This window comes from Bubalus kerabau, chromosome 4 (assembly GCF_029407905.1).
Source record: "Bubalus kerabau isolate K-KA32 ecotype Philippines breed swamp buffalo chromosome 4, PCC_UOA_SB_1v2, whole genome shotgun sequence".
NCBI classification, from domain to species: domain Eukaryota; kingdom Metazoa; phylum Chordata; class Mammalia; order Artiodactyla; family Bovidae; genus Bubalus; species Bubalus kerabau.
The window spans coordinates 28,916,117-28,938,841 of record NC_073627.1 but is presented as its reverse complement, the minus strand read 5'-3'; the positions used below and the strand labels follow the sequence as shown (position 1 = coordinate 28,938,841).

Sequence of the window (22,725 nt, the reverse complement as noted above, 5' to 3'; positions counted from 1 at the left end):
AGGTTGGGGGGCAGCTACTGCGCCGGCACCACCATCAGCCCTGCCATCCTCTCTGTTGCAGGAGCTGCCCAACCCTGAGCCAGTCTGGGGTCAAGCGGGGTCCGCTGCCCCCACCTCCTGGATGACTGCGTCCGGCCGCACAAACCCCTACAGCATCGTGTCTTCAGAGGAGGACGGGCTGCACCTGGTCACCATGTCGGGCGCCAATGGCTTCGGCAATGGCAAGGTGCACACGCGGCGCAGGTGCCGGAATCGCTTCGTCAAGAAGAACGGCCAGTGCAACATCGAGTTCGCCAACATGGATGAGAAGTCGCAGCGCTACCTGGCGGACATGTTCACCACGTGCGTGGACATCCGCTGGCGCTACATGCTGCTCATCTTCTCGCTGGCCTTCCTCGCCTCCTGGTTGCTGTTCGGGGTCATCTTCTGGGTCATTGCTGTGGCCCATGGGGACCTGGAGCCTGCCGAGGCCCACGGCCGCACGCCGTGCGTGCTGCAGGTGCATGGCTTCATGGCGGCCTTCCTCTTCTCCATTGAGACGCAGACCACCATTGGCTACGGGCTGCGCTGCGTGACCGAGGAGTGCCCGGTGGCGGTGTTCATGGTGGTGGCGCAGTCCATCGTGGGCTGCATCATCGACTCCTTCATGATTGGCGCCATCATGGCCAAGATGGCGCGGCCCAAGAAGCGTGCACAGACGCTGCTATTCAGCCACAATGCGGTGGTGGCGCTGCGTGATGGCAAGCTCTGCCTCATGTGGCGCGTGGGCAACCTACGCAAGAGCCATATTGTGGAGGCCCACGTGCGGGCCCAGCTCATCAAGCCCCGGGTCACGGAGGAGGGCGAGTACATCCCGCTGGACCAGATCGACATTGATGTCGGCTTTGACAAGGGCCTGGACCGCATCTTCCTGGTGTCTCCCATCACCATCCTGCACGAGATCGACGAGGCCAGCCCTCTGTTTGGCATCAGCCGGCAGGACCTGGAAACAGATGACTTCGAGATCGTTGTCATCTTGGAGGGCATGGTGGAGGCCACTGCCATGACCACGCAGGCCCGCAGCTCCTACCTGGCCAACGAGATCCTGTGGGGCCACCGCTTTGAGCCTGTCCTCTTTGAGGAGAAAAACCAGTACAAGATCGACTACTCGCATTTCCACAAGACGTACGAGGTGCCATCCACACCCCGCTGCAGTGCCAAGGACCTAGTGGAGAACAAGTTCCTGCTGCCAAGCACCAACTCCTTCTGCTACGAGAATGAGCTGGCCTTCCTGAGCCGCGACGAGGAGGACGAGGTGGACGGAGAGCAAGACAGCCTCGGCCCCCAGGCCAGGCGCGACTTTGACAGGCCGCAGGCCGGCACAGCCCTTGAGCAGCGGCCTTACAGACGGGAGTCTGAGATCTGAGCTGCCGTCGGTCGGCCGAGGTGCAGCATCTGCCCCGCCAAGGAGAGGCCTGAGCCCCTCGAGGGCTCTGGGTCTGAGCAGGATAAGCTTGGGCCCTGGTTGCAGACTCAGTAGCGTTTTAGATGTTTTATGTTTCTTTACAACGCCTGGGAATGTTGGCGGGAGAGTGGGTGGCTTGTGCTGCCTCCGGAGCTGGGGAAGGCCCAGGGGTGGGGAGGTGGCCTCCGGGCACTGGGCTGCAGGAGCCAGGGCCTTCTGCCTGAGGAGCGAGCTGCAGCCTGTCCAGAGACGGCTGACCAGCCACCCGACCTCTGAGGGCGAAGGCCAGCAGGCAGTAGGGTGTCTCACTGGTTTTTACCTTGGGGAGAAACACCAGTTTCGGCTTTCTCAATCTTAGTTTGAGTAAGACTGTTTACAAAAAAAAAAAAAAAATTAACATGTGATTGATTTTTATAATTTGTTGGGGGGGGAGAAAGGACAGTTAGAATCCTGTTAGTCTGCTAGGATGCAAGTAGCTGAGTGGAGTTTCCAGCAAGTTCCCGATGCTGGGCAGGCCTCTCTTCCGTGAAGACGGCGCGTGTGCCTGCTGGTGCCGCCTGCAGGGTAGGCGTGGGGCTCACCCCCATTCTTTGTGCTCACAAAGTGAATTGGATTTCATTTGTGATGGCAATACCGAGACCATGTTAATGATCCTAATGGAAGCTTTCCAGTGTTCCTGGGGTGGGGGTAAGGGCCAGGAAGAGTCTGGGAAGAGCTTTCAAGTTTGACTCTGTACCTCCTGCGAGGCGTATCTCAGGGCCGGGATGGGACCTGCCACCTACCGCCCCCAACCCTGACCTGCCGGGTTCTCCTGTTTGCTTCTCTCTCCTTTTCTGCCCAGAGGCCTCTAACCCTTCCCCAGAACTGTGGGGGTGGATGGCTCCATGGGAAGGAGAGCTGGGCTCCCCAACTCCAAGGAAGTGTTTCAGCCCCATCCCCACGGGGCCCCAGCATGAGTCGTGCCTTAGAGACCCTGGGAGTTTGGCTCCAGTTGTCACTGTTTTTATTGGACTCACGTGTCCTCTCCGCAGCCCCCAACTCCACCATACTCCTTTGTCTGCAGAGGTTGGGCTGACCTGGCACCCCACCCTCCCAAGGCAAGCAGTGCAGGTGTGCCCGGGCGGGGCCCAGCCGGGCTGTGCCCTGATGCTAAACACACAAGAGTGTCCTAGGAAAGGTGAGCTTATCAGCATACACCTCTGGGTCGGGTAGAGGCTTGGGTTCCTTGTTTGTCACTGGCTTTTGGCTCTGCCAGCCCAAGAGCTGCCCAGCACAGGCTTGTTCTTGATGGAGAAAGCAGCTGTCAGGGGCCAGGCCTCAGGATGGAGCCTGGGCCTTTCCTGGGACTGCTGAGAGCACTGTGCTCACATATGACTGGGCTATTCAGTCATTAGAGAGCTGGCATCTCCCCAGCCCACCTGCCCAGGTGCTGTGGGACAACTCACGACCAGGAGGTGCTAGGACTCCAGCCCCTCCCCTCCTTCAACCCCAAGGCAGCTGGAGGCTTGCCCCAAGGTCAGGGGCCATGCGGGTCCCGGCACGAACTGTCCATTCCCAGCCAGACAGCCCTGCCCTGGCCTCACTGCACCCTAACTTTCAGTCAGGAACAGTCAAAAGGGTCAATCCCAGGCAGGTGGAGGCTGCTCGTCCGCTTAAGATCTACTGGATGGGCCTCTCTCCTTCCCAGCCCTGAGCCCCGGGCTTCTTCAGCCTTAGTCGGGGCGGGGTGGTGTGGAGTCCCCGTGGGAGCCATGAGGGTAGCAGATGGCCCTGGTTGCTTGGGGCTGGCACACAGGCCTGCTGGGCCAGCCCTCCACTCACCGCACCCAGGCCCCAACTGTCTGGAGTGGTCTGGGGCACCTCCTCTCAGGCCTGCCCACCTCCCAGGCTCACACTGGACGGCTCAGGTCACAGACTCTGCAGGAGGGCCACTCCGAGCTGCCTTTCATCTCTCACCAAAGGCAGATGCTGTGTTTTCAAACTCCACTATCTGCTTTTTGCCTCCTCTGTGTTTATTTATTTATTTATTTATTGCTTGTGCTAAAGACCAAAATAGTCTCCCTCTTTAGTGCCCTTGAAGCAGGAGGGCAGATGGAGCAGCTGTGTGTGCAGAGGCAGGATCAGGTGGTGCCTGGGGCGTGTGTGCCTGTGTGTGGGGTATGGAGTTGTGAACTCACGGATTGTTCCGTGTGCCATGTGCTGTGTGTGTGCGGAGCATGTGTGTTGTGTGGGAGTCTGTGGGCACACAGGTGTAGGTCATATGTGGCCCGTGTGCTGTACAGGTGGGGGTACAAACTTGCTCTGCTCCCAGCCCCTGGCAGTGGTATTTCCAGGAAGCTTCCTGGCAGCCTGGGCCTGGTGGTGCGGGGGCTGGAGCTGCCCGAGGCGCCCTCTGCCCAGAGAAAGCAAGCTGCTTATGTGGGGAGGGACCTGGAGCCAAGTGTGTGAGAGCCGAGGCGTGAATTCCCATATTGAGTCATCTCATCCATGTGCCAGTGAAGTGTGTCCACTGACGGCTTTTCCTGGAAGTGCTCGAGTCTGTGCATGGGAGTGTTCTGCAGATGTGTGCCCACGACCATCTCCACATGTGTGTGAACCCAGGCAGGTGGCGTCTGTGTATGATGATCCGTGTGTATCATGGGTCTGTTTGTGTGTTTGTTGGTTACTATGTTTCCAGGCTGCGGGGCTGGGCACACAGCACTGACAGACCCCAGCTGTGGTCCCACCAGCCCTCTACCCCGACTCTGTCCACATGGGCAGGTAAGGGGCACGGGTGACAGGGTGAGGCTTCTGTGCATGTTGGCACAAGGTGACAGCCACACGGGTATGAGTCTGCCACCTCCAAAGGTGAGCATCTTCACGTGACTGCATGTTAGGAGGCCTGTGTGCATCTGTCCACAAACACATGTACATGCACGTGCCAGGCTCCGGCAGCAGAGCTGCACCTGTCCGCCGAGGGTGGTGTGTGTGTCTACGGACCGCTCGTGTCCGCTCAGGCCCAGGTGTGTTTCTCAGAACACGGCGCCCCTGCCTGCCATACCTGCTGGTGCTGTGCCGCCCAGTCCCTGCCCCCATAGGGTCCCAGTGGGGGCTGGGGACCTTGTGGGAAGGAGGCCCCTGCAAAGGTCAAATCGATGTCAAATATATTTTAAATGGTGAAACGAGGAGAATTTTCATGTTATTTTCAACACAGAGCGTCTGGAGATGTAGGCCATGAGACTAGACCACACTACACTCATCTCAGCCTCCTGGAGCGGCGCCATGTGCAGACGTGTGTTGAGAGGCCCTGCCTGGTGTGGTGCGCACGGCCCCTCGTGTTGCCCCCGACCCCCACCCAACACCCCGTGACCTGCGCGGGGCTCCCCAGAGGCTGATGAAGGAGGACAGAGAGGACAGAAGCGGCCTCCTTGCAGACCCCTGCGTGCTCCTCAGGCTGTGACCTGGCCCAGGTGTGCCAGACAGCCGCCACAGCTGGGCCCTGGGCCCCTGCAGGGTCCTCCCCAGGCCTGTGCCTCCCTTTCCCTTTCTCCTGCAAGGGTTTGGCGAGAGCAGGGCTGATGTGTGCTGAGCCCCCAGAATGAGGCAGGCCTGGCTCCCACTGGTGTGGGGGAGCTGAGAGGGGTTGAAGTGGGGGCAGCAGGGCCGCAGAGGGCAGGCTCGTGCGGCTGCAGTGTGGACACGTTGGCCTGTTCTGGGCTAAGAATATCATCACCTCAAGGGTCTCTGTTGGAAGAAGCCCCCAAGGAAAGGATCCTTCCTTTTGCCCAAACTTTCCCTGAGTGGAGACCCCTCTGTGTCAGTGAAGATCCACGCCATGATTCCGGGCCGCTGGAGAGGGAGCCGGGTGGGGATGGGACTGTGGTCCCGTGAAGGCTTCTTGGCCCGTGTTCCCGTGGGTTGGACCCAGAGGCGATTGGCTTGATGAGGGGGGCGGGTGCTCTCCTCCTCTGGCCCTGGAGCTTTCCCTGGGGTCCCAATGCCAGAAGCTAAGCCAGTCGTGGCCTTCCCTGCCAACCACCCCCCACTCCCACCCCCGAGAACTCTCACCAAAGCACCGCCAGGCCAGGCCTCTGGGCAGGAGGACCCGGTTCCAGCTGGAACTCAGGAGTCCCTCAGGCCAGTCCCGACCCAGTCAAACTCCAGGCCACACACCTGCTTACCAGTCAAGAGTGGCTTCCTTTCCCCCTCTGGCCTCAGTCTCCCCATCGGTGCAGAAGGGCGTTCCTAACAGCGGCCAGCCTGCAGATCTGTTGGAGAGTGAAAGAGAGAGCCCGTTAATTCAGCAAGAGCCTTGAAACCGTGCCCTTGGGTTGGAACACAAGTCCTCAGGCCCCCATCCATATGTGGCTGTGCCCACTAGCTGCCTCTACTCTTTCCCACCTCCCAGAGGATGCAATGAGTCCATCTTGGAATCTTCCCTGAAACAGGTAAAAATGGGTGGAGGGAGGGGTAGGGAGAATCTGAGATCAGGGGACAGGCTTACTGTCCTGGAGGAGGTTAGTTCTGGGTCATTGAGGGTGTTGCCCAAGGGCACCGGGAGGGTAGTTATCTGATCTGGGGTCAGAGCTAGGGCTCAAGCCCCAGCGCCCCATGTGGCCTTCGTGTCTGGTCATTGGACACAGAGGCCACTGCCCTCCTAGTCAGGACCGACAGCCTGGCCAGAGGGTCTCCCCAAGTCCACCTTCTGTTGAGGGGGCCTGCAACTCAGGAGGAAGTTGGAAATGGGTTTCCCTTCAGTGCCAAGGAGTCAAGGTCACAGCAGTGTCCTCAAAGGACACCCCCTCCCCCTCCCACAGGCCAGTCTCCACCAGGACCAGAGTGGTCTCCAAACCAGAGTCTGGGCTTTCACCCACTGCCTGTGAGCCCTCCCTGGCTTCCTTCTGCACTGGATCCTGTCTGTCCAACCTGCCTTCATCCTGCCCTCCTCATCCCCCTCCTCTGCTCCAGGCACCCTGTCCCCCTTTAGTCCCTTGAAAGCACGTTTTTGTCCCCACTCCAGGGCCTGCGCAAGGGCTGTTCCCTTTGCCTGGACCGCCCTTCCCCTCACCCCCTCACCCTTCCCCTAGACTCACCTCCCGGTCCTTCCTGGCCCCCTGCAGAGGCTCCCCGTGGGCAGGGGTGGTGTGTCTCGACCCACTGCTGAGGGCTTAGTGCCCCGAGCAGAGTAAGATGTGCTCCTTGTGTGTTCATCTGATGAAGATGGATGGGCGGAGGACGGGTCCTGTGGGCTTCCCACCCAGAGAGGGGCCTTCAAGTCTCACCAGCCTGCTGCCCCCGCTCCCAACTTCCCCCTAACCCCGTGTGGGCAGAGGCCAGCCACCAGCCATGCTGGGAAGAGACCAGTTCAGTCTGAGGGTAGGGAGGGTGGAGAGCTTGGCGCTCCAGGAAGTCTGAGCCAACTGAGGGCCCTGGGCCCCCTCTTGTCAGTGCTGCTGAGACAGCACAGGACGAGTCGTCCTTACCCAAGGCTGGGCTGGGGTCTCAAAGGCCTTCTGCCTCCTAAATGTTTATGATCAGCCATCTTTGGGCCTCAGTTTCCCTGCGTGAGAAATGGGAGCCCCATCTATTCCTCCGGTAGCATTTATGAATTGCCACCGTTATGAATTGCCAGGCACTGGAGGAGAAGGCAACGGCAACCCACTCCAGTACTCTTGCCTGGAAAATCCCATGGACGGAGGAGCCTGGTAGGCTGCAGTCCATGGGGTCGCACAGAGTCGGACACGACTGAAGCGACTTAGCAGCAGCAGCAGCAGCCAGGCATTGGAGCTCTGGGAGGAAGCAGGATAGGCCCAGCTCCTGACATCCCTCTGACATCCCTCTAGGGGTTCAGGGGACAGACAATGGTGTGAGCCTGCAATAGATCCATGAGCCGAGACTCAGTGGCGGGGGGGCGGGGTGGCCTGGGGGGTTGGAGAAGGAAGCAGTAGAAACAGGAGAGGAACTGAAGGGCAGACATGGGAGCAGCTGAGGGCCAGCCACCTGATCCTGGGTTCAGGCATGTGAACTGTGGCCCCTCCGCATGGGGAGGCACAGCCTCTCAGCACCTTTGGGCCCAGGTGGCTCCTGTTAACCTGAATGATTCTCCAGAGAAGGGGCAGTTGAGATCCACTGGGCAACGGCCCAGAAGCGGGGCACCAGGCTCACCCCAGTACAGGTGTCTGGTGGTGCACAAGATATACCTCTGCTGCAGCCGCTGCCACGGGGCCCAGTCCCTGAGTGAGAGGGATGCTCAGGCCCCAAGGACAAAGCAGGGGAGGTCTTGTTGGAGGGACCAGTGGGTCCAAGGAAGAGGCATTTCCTCTGAGCTCAGAAGGATGAGTAGAGGTTTCCCAGGTATATGGGAAGGGGCTTCCCAGAGTGGGGTCAGCACCAGCAAAGGCCCCTGGGGTGAGAGCGTAGGAAGAAGTAAAAGGAACAGTTTGGCTGGGGTGGGGAAGACCACACAGGGCCCCATGCGGGGCCGGACCTCCTTCTCCAGACCTCAGCCTTCCTCAGCCCTCCGTGATGGCCTTGCAGCCACAGCCTCCCCAGAGCAGGAGCTCTGGTCCTCTCTTGTTCACGATGGAGCCCCAGCACCCAGAGTAACCAGTGCCTGGCTCCCTGTAGGTGCTCAGCTTGGGCTGCTCCCACAAGATGTAAAAGAACCACGGGAAGTTGTTCTTGACCTGTCCTGGGAGGGGCCCAGGGCCTTGCCATGGAGCTGGCTGAGGAGTAGGTCCAGGAGGCCTCCTCCATGTTGGCCCAGTTGCGAGGTGTCTGCAGGCTCGCACAGTTTGTGTGTGGTGGTGTCCTTCTCAGAAGCGCACAAAATGAAACAACCTATGGTTGCCAAGGAACCCATCCTCATGCAGAACAGTTACCAAAGTACAAACGAAAAAATTTGTGGGATGTTAATAACTACAGGCTTCCCAGGTGGTGCTAGTGGTAAAGATCTGCCTGCCAATGAGATGCAGGCCCAATCCCTAGGTCGGGAAGATCCCCTGGAGGAGGGCATGGCAACCCACTCCAGTATTCTTACCTGGAGAATCCAACGGATAGAGGAGCCTGGTGGGCTACAGTCCGTGGGGTCACAAAGAGTCAGATACGAATTATCGACTGAGCCTGCACGCAGTAACCATGTTTCCTCACTAACTGTTGATGCCAGCTTCCTGGAGGTGAGCACAGCCTCACTGTCAGGGGTTCCAGAAAGTCACCAGCAAAGAACCCCACCCCTACCTCCCCACATCCCCCACCCCCACCATTCTGCAGGTGGCAGAATTGCCTCCATGTAAAAGAAGAGGATGCGGTCACTTTTCATTAGAGGTGAGAACACAGAGCTGTCCATGCTTCTCACCCAGGTACAGTCCCTGAGCCTGGGTGGGCGTGCAGGCCTGGCTTCTAGCCCTGCGATCCAGTGGTTTGGAGGCAGGCTTGCTGCTGTGGGGCAGGGCAAGGATACTCCTCCTGCAGAGGTCCGAGAGAATATACTGTAGGCTTCGTGGCTACGAGGTCGCTGGCAGCAGCATGGCTCCGTTAGCCTGACAGCAAAGCCATTATTATTACTGTTCAAATAATGCCTCATGTATGGGCACTGATATCTGAATTCCATATATTTTTCACATGGCACAGACTATTACTCTTTGACTCCACTCCCTGCTCTCCCCCACCCCACCATTATTAAAAAATGCAAAACTATTCTTGGCTGGAGGGCCATGAAAACAGGCTGTGGGCTACATCAGAATCTCCCAGAACTTCTTTAAGCTCATACCACTGTGAATTCTGATCCATCCAGCCCTTGGCAGTCCCCAAATGTGTATTTCTAACAAGTTCCCAGGTGATGTCAAGCTGTTGGGTTGCCTTACCCTGAGAACCGCTGTTTTTCTGCCTGGGAGATGAAGCCCCAGATGTTTGTGAGTTGACCACCTGCCCTGGCTCTCACACAGTTATAACCCTTCCCGAGTGTGAGATTAGGTGGCCTGGTGTTCCCTACAGAGGTGCCAAGCCAAGGTAGCCCCTCTCTGATGTAGGAGAGGAAAAAGATGGTTTTCCCCTCTATCTTCCCACATTCTTCAGCTTGGATCCTGCAAATTGGACTAATAAAAGAGGAATAAGGGAAAAACAAGCAGAAGTTTATCAGTATACATATCACACATACACACCAGAGAACTCAGTGATGAGTGACTCCAAAGATGGTTGGAATGCAGACTTTCAACAGCACTTTACAGATGAGGATGCTGAGGTTCAAGGACAAGCAGGAGTGCACTGGCCTCTCACTGCTCAAGCCAGATCTCTGCACTGTTTTGGATCCCCCCTGCACCCCCACCCCAACTCCACTCTGGTGCAACACCCTGACCTTTTAAATATTTAGAATTTGTTTTGAGCCCCAGTGCATTTCTCCATCGCACTGCCTCCACCCAGTCCAGGCCACTGTCATCTCCGACCTGGACGATTATAGTTAGCACCTCCCTGGTCCCCTGAGCCTCTTGCCCTTCTGTACCTGGGCAAGACTTTAGAGTCCCCTGGGCTTTGGGTCTGGGTGGCCTGGGCTCCCTGGCCCTGATGGGCCCGCAGGAAGCCTGCATGAAGCCTGCTCCAGCAGGCAGAAGGCTTGGCTGTATGAAGAGTGGGCCAGTCACCTGGATCCTGGCTCTGTGCTCCCTGAGTGACCTGCCAGCCGCAGCCCCTCCCTGAAACCTCTTTTTCTGGAACACGAGGAATGATGTGGAAAGACGCTTCCCTTCCCTTCCTGGGTCAGTGCTTCTTCAGCGTTGAGGCTGGGGCTGTTCTACTGAGGTGGGAGCTTGGGCACCACAGCCCTGGGTCAGGGCAGCCCAGGTTGGGCTCTGGAGCGGTGCTGCTGCCCAGGCAGTGTACTGCGCACCCCAGGAGGCCATTCATGGCCTATTCCTCCGTGCACAGCAGTGGTAACCTCCGAGATCTCTGGCCTCTCCTCACTGCCCACAGGCTCCGTGGGGAGGGTCCACAGCACATGTGGAAGGTGTGGTGTGGGGCGCCCCGGCCAAGATGGGAGCTGTTTCTGCAGACAGGGACAACTTTTCTTTGTGAACTGACTGACTACCTGGAAAATACTCGAAAGGGTGATGAGGCCTCCTACCAACACACGCACATAACCACATTCACATAGACCCACACATACACACGTACAGACACCTGAAATGTACACAAACACACGTGCACTGAACATACACACACGACAGTATGTGCCGCTCCCAAAGCATGCACCAACGTGAAGGATCCTCACAGTCACACATGAGGACATGCTGAGTCTGTGGGGCTAGAGCTCAGGGCATGGGTTGCCTGTGGGAGCAGGTGAGGGGTTAGGACCTGGTAGGTTTGGGCTCAGAGAATAGGAGTTCCTGGCTCTGGAGGAACAAGTTGACAAGGAAAGGTTTCCAGTCCACGTGTCCTGCCCATCAAAGAGGGGGCTTTATCAGTATATGCATTGCACACACCTGGGAGAGCTCAGTGAGGGAAAAAAAAGACAGACAGAGACAGATAAAGTGACAGACCAAAAAACATGCAGCCTGATAGATAGATGGACAAGGAGATAGAATCAGAAAGATGGACACATTCACAGACATATCAACAAGAGACAGAAAGCTATATGGACAACACAGAGAAGAAGACAGGCAGGATTATGGATAGAGAGGTACAGGCAAACTAACAGAAAGTGAGGCAGACACCCAGACAGGCAGGCATGCAAACACACATCTGTACATACAACCACACACACATATGTAGGTACAGCCACACACATATATGTAGGTACAGTCTCTAACACACACACGGATATAGGTACAGCCGCCCACACACAGATGTAGGTACAGCCGCACACAGTTGTAGGTACAGCCACACACACACAGATGTAGGTATAGTCACACTCATAGATATAGGTACAAATACACACACACATGTAGGTACAGCCACACATACAGATGTAGGTACAGTCACCCACACACAGATGTAGGTACAGTGTCACACACACACACACACACACAGAGATGTAGGTTCAGAGAGAGAGGCAGAGCCAGTGGAACAGAGAGGCAGACAGCATTGTTTCTGTCTTTTTTCTCTGACTTTGAATAGAGTTCCTCTGTGTGGGGCACATTGGCATGAGGAGGTCATGGCCACCTAAGATGCCATTATGAGCTCCTGTCAATCATGAGCCTTGGATTCATGTGACTTCAAGTGACGTGAAGGGCAAAACAATGTAGATCTGACATCTCGTATGGGATCAGAATGCTTCTTGCTCTATGATTATTTGACTAAGGATATACATTAAGAACGGAGAAGGCAATGGCACCCCACTCCAGTACTCTTGCCTGGAAAATCCCATGGATGGAGGAGCCTGGTAGGCTGCAGTTCATGGGGTTGCGAAGAGTCGGACACGACTGAGCGGCTTCACTTTCACGCATTGGAGAAAGAAATGACAACCCACTCCAGTGTTCTTGCCTGGAGAATCCCAGGGACGGCGGAGCCTGGTGGGCTGCCGCCTATGGGGTCCCACAGTCGGACACGACTGAAGCGACTTAGCAGCAGCAGCAGCAGCATACATTAAGAATGGTCATATTTTTATTTTGTTTTTGCTTGTTTCTGTCTAAGAGGAAAAATCCATAAAAATTCCATCCTGAAGTCTTTTTCCTGGAATACACCTAAACGAGGGATTCCAATTGGAGCCAGCAGAGGGCAGGAAGTCATTAGTCACTAGATCGTGTTGCTCGGTCTGTGGACAAGTAAACTCAAGGTTTGCTTGTGTCGTTGCTTCTTGAGCATTTGGTTAACTCCAAGAGCTGCACACACTCATCCACCCTTAATGAATGTGCTGAGTCTTCAGTATCTATAGCATTCAGACTTTCTGCTCTTTCTCAGCAATGAGGTATTAGAGGACACAGCTGTTCTTCGAAGTGGGGTGGAAAATCAACAAAAATCCACTCAAAATTAATTTTATGGGAGGTCCAGGAGGATTATATTGGATAGAATAAACAACAATGCAAAATGAATATCTTAGTGCAATTAACAATTTTAAGCTTATTCATTTTCCTTTATATTGCATAATTTACTAAATTCTGCATCCGCAGAAATATGTTTGCTGTTCAGAAAGAATGACTTCTGGAAGGTAAGTAATCAAAGTGTGTCTAAGCTCTTTACACCAATTGACATTGTCCCAGCAATGTGGTCTCTTCATCCAACTTTTGACAACAATTAGTTGTGTATTCATCAGTATTTACAGGCAACCCTCAACGCTTGTCATCTCAAATGTGGTTTCCAACTACAGATGCATCCTTAAATTTTTATGATTTTGGAACAAGTGGGAATCGGCTGGTCCACATAAATAAGATCAAGCATGTTCCTCTTTGAACACGGAAATTATGAGACCCAAGTTTTCCCACCAACATTCCCTTAGAGGCAGTAGTCTGCTGGAGTCTTGACGGGTGCAGAGAGTTAGGAGATGGCAGGAGGACTCCAGCTAGGACAGCCTGCAGACATCCATCTCCAAGGAGAGGAAGCCCTCTGTGCTCTCTCTGTGAGCCTCACCCTATGGACCTACCACACTTGAAGTCTCTGGACTTGGCGGTTCCTGGACCTCCAATCGGTGCAAACACACATTAGGTACTTCTTCATATCTAGCCTTTCCAGTCCATATTAAGTCTGTGAAATTCATCCATATTATATCATTATTTCATATAACAGCCATTCCTATCATCATTGCTAGGTCCTACTATTGTTTAACTATATCAAAATATACGTATCTGTTCGACTACTGATGTGAACTTTCTAATTCTCTGATTCTTTTAGCTTTTTCCTACTGGCACATCTTCTCATGGACATAAGCCATAATCCCTGTCAGGCTGTGTCATATGGGGTGTGTGTGTATGCTCAGCTGTATAGATATTGCCAAGCAGTTTTCTTTCCAAAGTTGTTATATTGCACTAATTCAGCCCTGTGCTTTGCTCGTGCGGCCTTGCTGGCAGTGTCAGCTTCCCGTACGTGTCCTCTCTTGTCTCGCGTGCCCCCTGCGTGTGTCTCCTGCTTTCTACGTGCTGCCCCGGTCTCTGTTAGACTGATCGGTATGGTTTTGTTTTTTTCCCCCACTTGGACAATGACAACACGATTACTAACCTGGAAAAGGTAAACTAAATCTATTTGCTGTTCTTGTTAGCTGTCTGGTGGGTAACAACTGAGAAGATTGGTAACATTCAGGGTGGTCAAACCATGGGTAAATATATACACGGAGCTACTGGGCAGAACATAGTAATGTTACAATGGGTATGGATTTGACCAGTAAATTTTCCTTCATGCCACCCCTACCTTTGGAGGAAGATGCTCACCTGAGTAGGAAGATGCTCACCGGCATGATCACCTACATGTGGTCTGGATACAAATGGTCATGACAGGACAGTTGTCAAACTGGCATCTCCGATGTACCACCTGGGGTCAGTTCATACAGACTGACCAGGACAGATAGGCAGGGCATATGGGGTATGGAAGTGTCAGTCTGTACAGAGAAGCATCTGGAATCTTTGTATAAAATGATGGCCCACAAACTATCTCATCCCACTAAGAGTCTCAGGTACCAACCATTCAGTTCAGTAGAGGAGTGGAGCCCTAGGTCATCTGACACTTGGCAGGAGACTGGGGCTTTCATGGGGCACGGCTGGACTGGGCTCACCCAGCTGGATAGCCCCTGCAGCATGGCTGCTGGCTGAGCCCATCAATCCAACACTGCTCACAACATTTACTTGTTTGTTCAGGCCATCACGATCACGCTGTGAGCAAGCATGTTCCCAGGTGGTGTGAGAGCTGGGACACAGGATAAGGAGCTGCCAAAGGCCCAGCAGACAAAGCACAGCAACCTCAGTGGGCAGCTGCCTCCCAGGGTGTCTGCCCCGCTGCCACTCCTGTGATTTTGTCATTTTACTGAGCAAAGGGGCTTGGCAGATGGAACTAAAGTTACTGATCAATGACCTTTGGCAGGATAAGATCCCAGTGGGCCTAATCTAATCACACAAGTCCTTACGAACTCACAGCCTTCTCTGGTTACGGGCACAAGGGCAGGTCCGATCTGTCAGGAGCTGAGCTGAGAGGTGTGAGTAGGTGAGTAGAGCCACAGGCCCCGAATGGAGCCGTGAAAGCTTTAATCACTTCCTGGGTTGAATGATGCAAGCATCTCCAGCTGTTCCATTGTCCCCTGGGGAAACGTGTACCTGTTGAGGCTAGGTGGGGCAGAGCATATGGCGGGTCATCTCACAGTGGGGTAGGCCCAGCAAAAGGCTCTGGTGGTTCTAGGGACCCAAGGTGGGTGTGAAGGGGTGAGCTTGGAGTGGAAAAATACTGGGTACCAAGTCAAAGTGGGGAAAGCACCTTCAAGGTTTCCCCCTTCTTTCTTGAAGGCGCCTGGGGAAGACCCCTGTCCAAGCATCAGATAAAAGCACCTGGGAATGGAGGTGCCAGGTAGAAGTGTAAGTCTGTGAAGAGCCCAGCCAGCCAGGGGCCTGAGTCCTTGACTGTGTAGGGAGGCAAAATCTGTTACCAGAAGACATATCTCTCTGGCATGAGGATTCATTTGGGCTGATTATTTTAAAAAAACAGAAGACTCAGGAAGTGTTTTGTTTTGTTATTTTTACCTCCCTCTTAGCTGCCTATAGAATTTAGATATAGAGACCGTTCCTGGAACAGAGCTGTCCTTGGAGAAATCTGGGTTTTGTGGGTTTTGTGCAGCGGGGAGAGTCAGCAGAGCCTGGAGACCAGAGTCCACTCTCATCCCGCTGCCTCTGCAGGGCTCAGGAGACACTGATTCACCAAAATTTGCTTTCCCATCTCCACGTGAATTGTCTGCATTCCCACTGAAGTCCCAAATCCCTACCTGACACCCTCTTTTGTCTTTAGCTGAAGATGGTATTAATATTTAAGCTGAGGGTTTTGGCACTGGTGAGTTATTCAGTTTCCCCAGGTCTCTCCCATGTATACATGTTATTAAACTCTGATGCTCTCCTGTTAATCTGCCTCATGTCAATTTAATTCTCATACCAACCAGAAGAATCTAGAAGGGTAGAGGAGAATCTTCCTCCCAGATAGCGGAATATTTCGTTATACATACATACATATAGGGCCTTCCCTGGTGGCTCAGATGGTCAAGAATTCACCTGCAATGAGGGAGACCTGAGTTTGGTCCCTGGGTTGGGAAGATCCCCTGGAGAAGGGCATGGCAACTCACTCCAGCATTCTAGCAGGGAGAACCCCCATGGACAGAGGAGCCTGGCGGGCTGCAGCACATACATGCACACACCACACATCTTGTATTTTCTTTATCTACTTAGGTTGTTTCCTTATCTTGACTTTTGCAGGTAACATGGCAATGCACAAGGGACATAGATATGTCTTTGAGATACTGATTCCATTTCCTTCGGATATACACCCAGAAGTGGGATTGCTGGGTCATATGGTAGGTCTATTTTAATATTTGAAGGTAGCTTTCTCCTGTTTTCCACAGTGGCTGCTGCAATTTACAGTACTATGAACAGCGCACAGGAGTTCCCTTTTCTCCCAGGGGAGCGTTTTCCATCTGGGGAGATCAGCAGTGATGCCTCCGTGAAACCTCTCTGATGGTTTCTCCTGGGTCTGAGCACCAGACTTTCCAGCATCATTGTCTTGGAGGATACCTGTGGGCATGAGGAAGATTGTCCCACAGAGAAAGCAGAGGCTGTGGGGATGAGATGCAGGACCCATGTGGGGAGGGGCGGGGAGGCACCACCAGCTCCTTCAGCTACAGCTCCTCAAAGGGTCCTGGAGAGTGCTGACAAGGGCTGGTGCTGTCTTGAGAGCCTATCTGAAGAGTCTTCCTGAGGGGTTTGCTCCACGTGGGTGGCTGGGGTCTCAGTGAAGTCTTGGGGGCACCAGGGTCCACTGCAGACCACTGGGAAAGCAGCCCCACCTCCATCCCTCCTGCCCTGAGCCTGGCTCCTCTGAGCTGGAGAACCCACCCCTACTGTGCGTCCACATGCACACCTGCTTCAGCTGCTGGAAAACACCTAGTCTGGACATTCCTGGGCAGGTCAAATTTCCTCTCTCATTTTTACACACATTAGCCATTATTTCAACCAAGCATGTCTCTTGTGGATGGGGGACCGAGGTCTCTAAGAATAAAGGACCACAGTTTAAAGCTTGTTCCGCTTCTTCCTGCCCTCAGCATATGATCATGAACTTCTGAAAATAAATTGTCAACTCATGTTTTATATGTTTTGCTGCCTCTAGAGAGGTGGCTGTATCCATACTAGAGCATGTGAATAGATGTGCACAGCTAGGACATATTTCTAGCTGTCACCTGCAAAAAACTGACATCTAGTAGATGCGAGTTTCTTGTTAAGTGTCTACAACGCACATAAGTCGATCTTCAGGAGGATGAACGTGACAGGCACTGTATGTTTATTAGGACCCTTTTTGCAATGCCTTTTAAAATAAATGTGTTGAATTCTATACTTAACCACCTTAGACCTCGATAGCAGGCTGACATTTTCAGTGCCTGTCAACAAAGGGCAGTGAGATGCATCAGATCCCTTACTTGGCCTCCATGTATGAGCAGCTGCATTAATTCAGTGCTTCCTTATTGAGCACCTATTGTGTGGCAGGTTCTGTGTTTGACTCTGTCCTTGGTTAGGCCCTGTTTAATAAGATGCTTAGCTCTTTGGGTGGAGGACAAATTGGTCTTGGAGACATTAATCCCATGAGTGAGTTCTTCTGTCTGTTACATGACATAACCTTTCTGTGCTCATTGCTCTCAAGAAGCGCATCTAGGGTTGGGGGAGATGGGCGCTACCCATGGGAACCAGGCGCCCACCTGATGGCACTGCTGCCTGACCTCAGGATTCCTGGCTGCCCCCGCCCCACCCCCCCCCCGCCCCGCTCCCCGCCCCAAGACTTGGTCCACAACCGTCACATCCTTTGACTTATGTGCGCAGAACACAGCATTTGCATTCTTCTCCTTTCGGTGAACACTGCTGCGTGAGCACCTTTGCTTGGTTTTCAAAGGTTCTGGAACATTCCTTTGTTGTGTCATGCTGCTGGATGTCCCATTTTTTAAGCTCTAATAAATAACAGTGACCTTCTAATAAATACACCCAAGTAGTATTCAGGATGAAGAGATCATCGTGGTAGGCATCAACTTGCTTCACTTGATTTTGCTTCTCTTTTCCAGATAAAGGGCCTGTTATATGGGCTGCTCCCCTGGAAGCACACCCTCCCCAATCCAGGGAGGGGGGTGAGACGCCTGCCCTCAGGAGCCTATAGCGTTGGAAGCGTCGGCTCCCTCTCTGACTCAGACGCAGGGCCCTGATGACGTCTGTCCCTCATAGTTGTCAACCTCAGGAGATTGAGTCACCTGGTGCACAGGTGTGCAGCCTCACTGAGATCAAACATTTTGTCGAATGAGAATTAGGGGCAGTGACATCTGTGTGTGACTGACCCAGGCATCCAGTAAGCTCTAAGGAGCCATACCCCACCCCGATGGTCATGGTGAGGTCACCGCTTGTCTCACTGGTGTGCTTGTCAGGCCCTTGTTCTCTGTGCTCTGTTATAGAAAATTCAGCTGCAGGACGGCTGGAGCACAGAGAAGGGAAGGCAGGAGGCATTTGCTGTTGCAGGAGAGACACTCTGGCAGGGGTGACCAGAGGAGGATCCTGGGAAATGGTGAGCAGCAGGTCTGAGAAATCAGAATGCAGACAGGGCAGGTGGTGCCAGGGCTGCTCCCTTGGGTCTAGGAGCTGTTCTTGCACTATTGTTCAATGAGCCAAGGACTGATTTTGCAGACATGCATGCCACGCCCCTGGTGGGCAAGGGGTTTCCAGGCTCTGCACCAGGTACTCGGCAGCCATGAGTCAAGCTGGTGTCCTTCTCACTGTCCAAGGAACAAGAGCATCAGTGGGGACCCCCAAGTCTCAGGGTCTCCAAGAGCTGCACTAGGGACAAGATCTCCCATGCCTGGCCTCACGCAGCCCCCTCCCCAGCAACATTTGTGCATTTTGGATGTTAGTTGACAGCAAACCGAAGTAGATATTTTGAAAATCTGAGTTGACAGAGAGGACTGCCCCCACAAGTAAGTTTTCTGGAAAATAAGCCCAATTATGGAGCAGAAGCTCACAACCCCGTACCTGGGCCCTGTAGCTGAGATCCTCCTATAAACTCCACTGCATGGCTCACATCACGGGTCCTGCTGGTACCCGGTGGTGATCAACACCAGGGCTGGCCTTCGTCCATGGCACGCACATGGCCTCAGCACCACCAGATGGGCCACTTGCATGGAAGCTGGAACAGAGAACCAACAGTCTCCAAGCCCAGTCTCTCTGAGGGGATCCAGCCCGCCCAGCAGAGCTACCTGGGTGTGAGGCTCTGACAGAGACATGTCCATGGTGCTGAAATAACCCCCATCTAACCCCCGCTAATCCACCTCCTCCTGCCACAAACAGATGACTAGAAATTCCAGTTCAAGGTGAGTGAGAAGGTCTTAACCCCCTGAGATGGAAGGCAACAAACTGCCCCAGGTCCGACTTCTCCCCTCTCTGGCTCATCCTTGGCAGCATCAAGTCATCTTTGGGCCTCAATCTCCTGCTTTAGGACCCGAGGGAAGGAAACCACTGGAAAAAGCCAATCTCACAGAATCAGCATTTCTTTCCAAGACTCCAGGCCACATCTGAGGAAGAAAAGATCACTGACCAGGCAAGCAGGAGCTCTAGGCTAGTGCTCCTCACCAGCCCTGGCTCAGAATCCACATCCAGAGGGAGGGCTCACAGGGTCCAGGAGTGCATCCAAGCAGGACCCCTTGGGGCCTTCCCGGGATATACCCCTCTCCCACGTCCTCTGTCCTCACAATAGTATCTGATATACACTCCTGAGTTGTTTTGCAAATGCTAAAAGCCCCCCAAGAGAAAGAAGTTAACTATTCGATGACCAGGAGCATGGAGCTACTAGAGGCTGAAAACTGATGATGTTCACCCCACCCTGTGACCCCACCCTGTTACCTCGTCATTAATCGATCAGAATTGTGCACAAGCTGACCCTCCTACTCTGTGACTCCCCTCCCTCACCTGGCCTTTAAATGTGCCTCCCTTCCAGCCTCCAGGGAGTTTGGGAGTTGCCTTATTTTGAACACCAGCTACCCTGGCCTCCTAATCTGCTGCCTTTCAGTAAACACTGCAGTTTCCTTCACACAACCAGATGTCACTAGATTGGCTTTATTGCTGCAAAGGCAAGCAGACCCAAGTGTGCTTTGGTGACAGAAGGATAGCAGCCCCCGGAGCTCTAGGATGTCTTCTGGACATTTCCACCACTGGCTGCTATTTTCTCTGCTTCCCCTGCAGGTGCAGTCGGTCACCCATTCAGAGTGCCAACTGGTCCATGAGAACACGTGGGGTTTCTGTGCACTTTGGGACTGTGGGATGGTGGTGGCAGTGGCATTCCCAGGCCTGTGCTCCTTAGAAGAGATGCCCCCATGGTTATGGACCCCTGGCATGGGTGCTCTGGGGAGGAGCCAGTTCTGGGTGTGATCAGAGGCCTGGCTCAGGGCTCAGGGCTCTGGTCAGTGGTGAGGCTGGGGTCAGTGGTCCCCTGCCAGTCCCATCCCAGGCACTCCTTTGTCTGATGACGGAGAGGGGTGTTTTCTGTCTCCCTGGCCCCAGTGATTGGCCCGGGGCTTAATCTATGTTGGCTGCTTGGGAGATGTTAAAAATAAAATAATGGAATGAGCCCGGCCCAGTGTGGCCCCCCTGCTGTGGGGCTCCCAATGATGCTTGCTTAGCTCTGCACACCTGGAGGACCAGGGCTTGGGCAGAAGCTGTGCCCCTGGGTGGTAAATGAGAATTCCTTGATCCACTGATGTGTTTAAGGACCTTCCCCTTATCCCATTGTGGAGGCCGAGGAGATAGTTGGTGGGAGAGAAAGTCAAGAGAGCAAGGGAAGGGCTGGGGTCCAGCAGCTAGAACCCTTAAAACCTGACACTTGGAGGGAAGAGATACAGCATCCTCTCCTTCCAGCTCACTTCGCCCTGCTCAGAGACACCTCTCAGAGGTCTTCCTGGGAGGGTCCTCTCATAGTGGCCTTTGATGTGTCAGATGACTGGAGTGTCACCTGGAAACAGGTACTGGCTGAAGGGTCCCCCACCCCGACCCTGACCCTGATCCCAAACCAGGAGATGCGTGTGGGCCTCAGGACTGCTGTCTTCCAGGAGGGTATCCTTAGTCAGGAATGAGATCCTCTGGGTTCCAGTGCCCCTCATGTGAGGGCGGTGCTTGGTGGGGACTGTCATCCACCAGCTTCCGCTTTTCCATCAGAGCCCCTCCCAACAGGAGCCCTTGTAGGAAAAGCTCCTCAGGACCCTCTCTCTCAACTTCATTCCTCTCTCCCTCATTTTGGAAGGTTCTGAAGCACACTCTCTTGCTCCTTTGTTGAGCTGCTGTGTCAGAGTTTGAGACATCACCAGGAGACTTCTGAACCAGGCGCTGATGTGACTTCATCAAAATGGCCCAGGTGGAACACAGAACCACTGCAGGTCCTGCCCATGTCCCCACTGGGGATGAATCCATAAGGGCACTTGGGCTCACAGACTTCACGGAAAACCTGTCTTCAGGACTGGTCTCCTTTCTTCCAACCAGCTGTTGGTCAGAGGCCCAGGCACCTCCATCCTGGCTCCACTCTCCAGGGCCTGGATTCTGGGACACCTTAGGGGTAATTCAAGGCTGTCATGCTCCTTTATTTGGGGACAAGAAGGCCCTAAAAGCTGCCTTTGTTTGATTTTGGAGGTCTGATTGTTTCTTGTCCAGATAGGTGGAAACATGGGGTGTGATGTTCCTACACCTGCAGGGCCTTCCCAGGGTAAAGATCTGTGTGTTTTCCCAGCCAGTCCGTCCCCTACACCACCCTCCCAGGAAACTCAGATCGAGGGTTACGAGAGTAGAAGCTCTCCTATTGTTTATCGTAACTTGGACTCCCACACTGAGGAGCCTGGCTCCCACCATCTGCCCTTTATCTGTGTATTGCTCCTTTCCAGATTACACGTGCAGAGGTTTCAGCATTGTTAGCTACTACACCCTGGAAAGAACCCCCAAAATGAAGCCCCCTGTTTATGTACAGTCCATTTTGCCTTTAGTCTACAGATTCCATTTATTTCTAAAGTTAACTCAGGTCAGCACCTTTTGCCCCCACCCTGACAGTTTTTCCCATACATTTCTAAAATAGTTAGATTCTATGTATTAGAATCTATAGTTAGATTCTATGAATTCTATTTAGTATTCCATCCTGTGACATTCCTACATCCAAAATAACTAAACCTGAGTAGCTTATGATTGACCCCCCAGGCTTTACAAATCTTTGGGTTTGGACAATCGCGTATCAACAAGTATCTGCCCTGAAGTATCACGTGTAATCCTTCAGACCCCCACACCCTGATCGGCTAGCATCTGTGTAGCTTTGTCTTTCCTAGATGTCATAAGTGGGGTCATACTCCACGTGGCACCTTCAGACTGGATTCTCTCACTTAGCAATATGCACATAAGACTCACCTGTGTCTTTCCATGGGTTGATGGTTCATTTCCCTCTATTGCTGAGTCGTGCTCCATTGCACGTGCATGGCAGGAAAAACAACTTTCCCTCTCCCCTTCTAGGCTCTTGGTTGAGATTCTGTAGGTCATAAAAGACAGATTAATAGGAGAAAAGCAAAGAGAATTTGAATACATTCATACATCATTCATACATGGGAGATAACCAGGAAAACTGAGTTAACTCCCTGAAATGGCCCAAGTCATCACTTAAAATACATCTTCAGCTAAAAACAAACAAAAAAGACTTTGGGGAATGGGGGAAGCCAGTTATGACAGGTTATCATGCAAAGCACGGTAGACAAGGGTATGGTTGTTATGCAGCTTGACTCAGGACTTCTTCACTGATGAGAGTTTCTTGCGATTTAGTCATCTTTGTATTCCTGGTACAGACAGGGAGACACCATTGGAATGGAGATTTCCCTTCTAGATGTAAATGTCCCTCAAAAAGGGCAAACTCTACTCAGTTTTCTGAAATTCTTCAGTGTGTTTTTAAAAAACTAATCAGCTCAAAATAATCCTTATGCCAAAGAATGTTTTGGGATGGCGTATTCTGTTCCCCTTGACAGGGATGTACCCCAGTTTGTTTATGCATGTATCTGTTGAAGAACTTTCTGATCTCTCCCAGTTTTTAGCCATTATGAGTAGAGCTGTTACGTATAATTCCATCCTTGGTTTGGGTATAGTTTTTCAAAGCAG

At 53.3% G+C, this 22,725-nt stretch overlaps 1 protein-coding gene across 5 annotated transcripts in view; it reads left to right on the top strand.

The window, feature by feature from the left end:
• KCNJ12 (potassium inwardly rectifying channel subfamily J member 12) overlaps positions 1-4,761 on the top strand; it is a 38,302-nt gene extending 33,541 nt beyond the window's left edge. For 3 of the 5 annotated variants that reach the window (XM_055576256.1, XM_055576258.1, XM_055576259.1), the window contains one exon: positions 62-4,761. In XM_055576256.1, the coding sequence (XP_055432231.1) occupies positions 122-1,405 (1,284 nt within the window). In that variant the 5' untranslated portion in view covers positions 62-121 and the 3' untranslated portion in view covers positions 1,406-4,761. The remainder of the gene's footprint in view (positions 1-61) is intronic. The other 2 variants (XM_055576255.1, XM_055576257.1) reach the window with 1 other exon arrangement.
• The last annotated feature ends 17,964 nt before the right edge of the window (positions 4,762-22,725 follow it).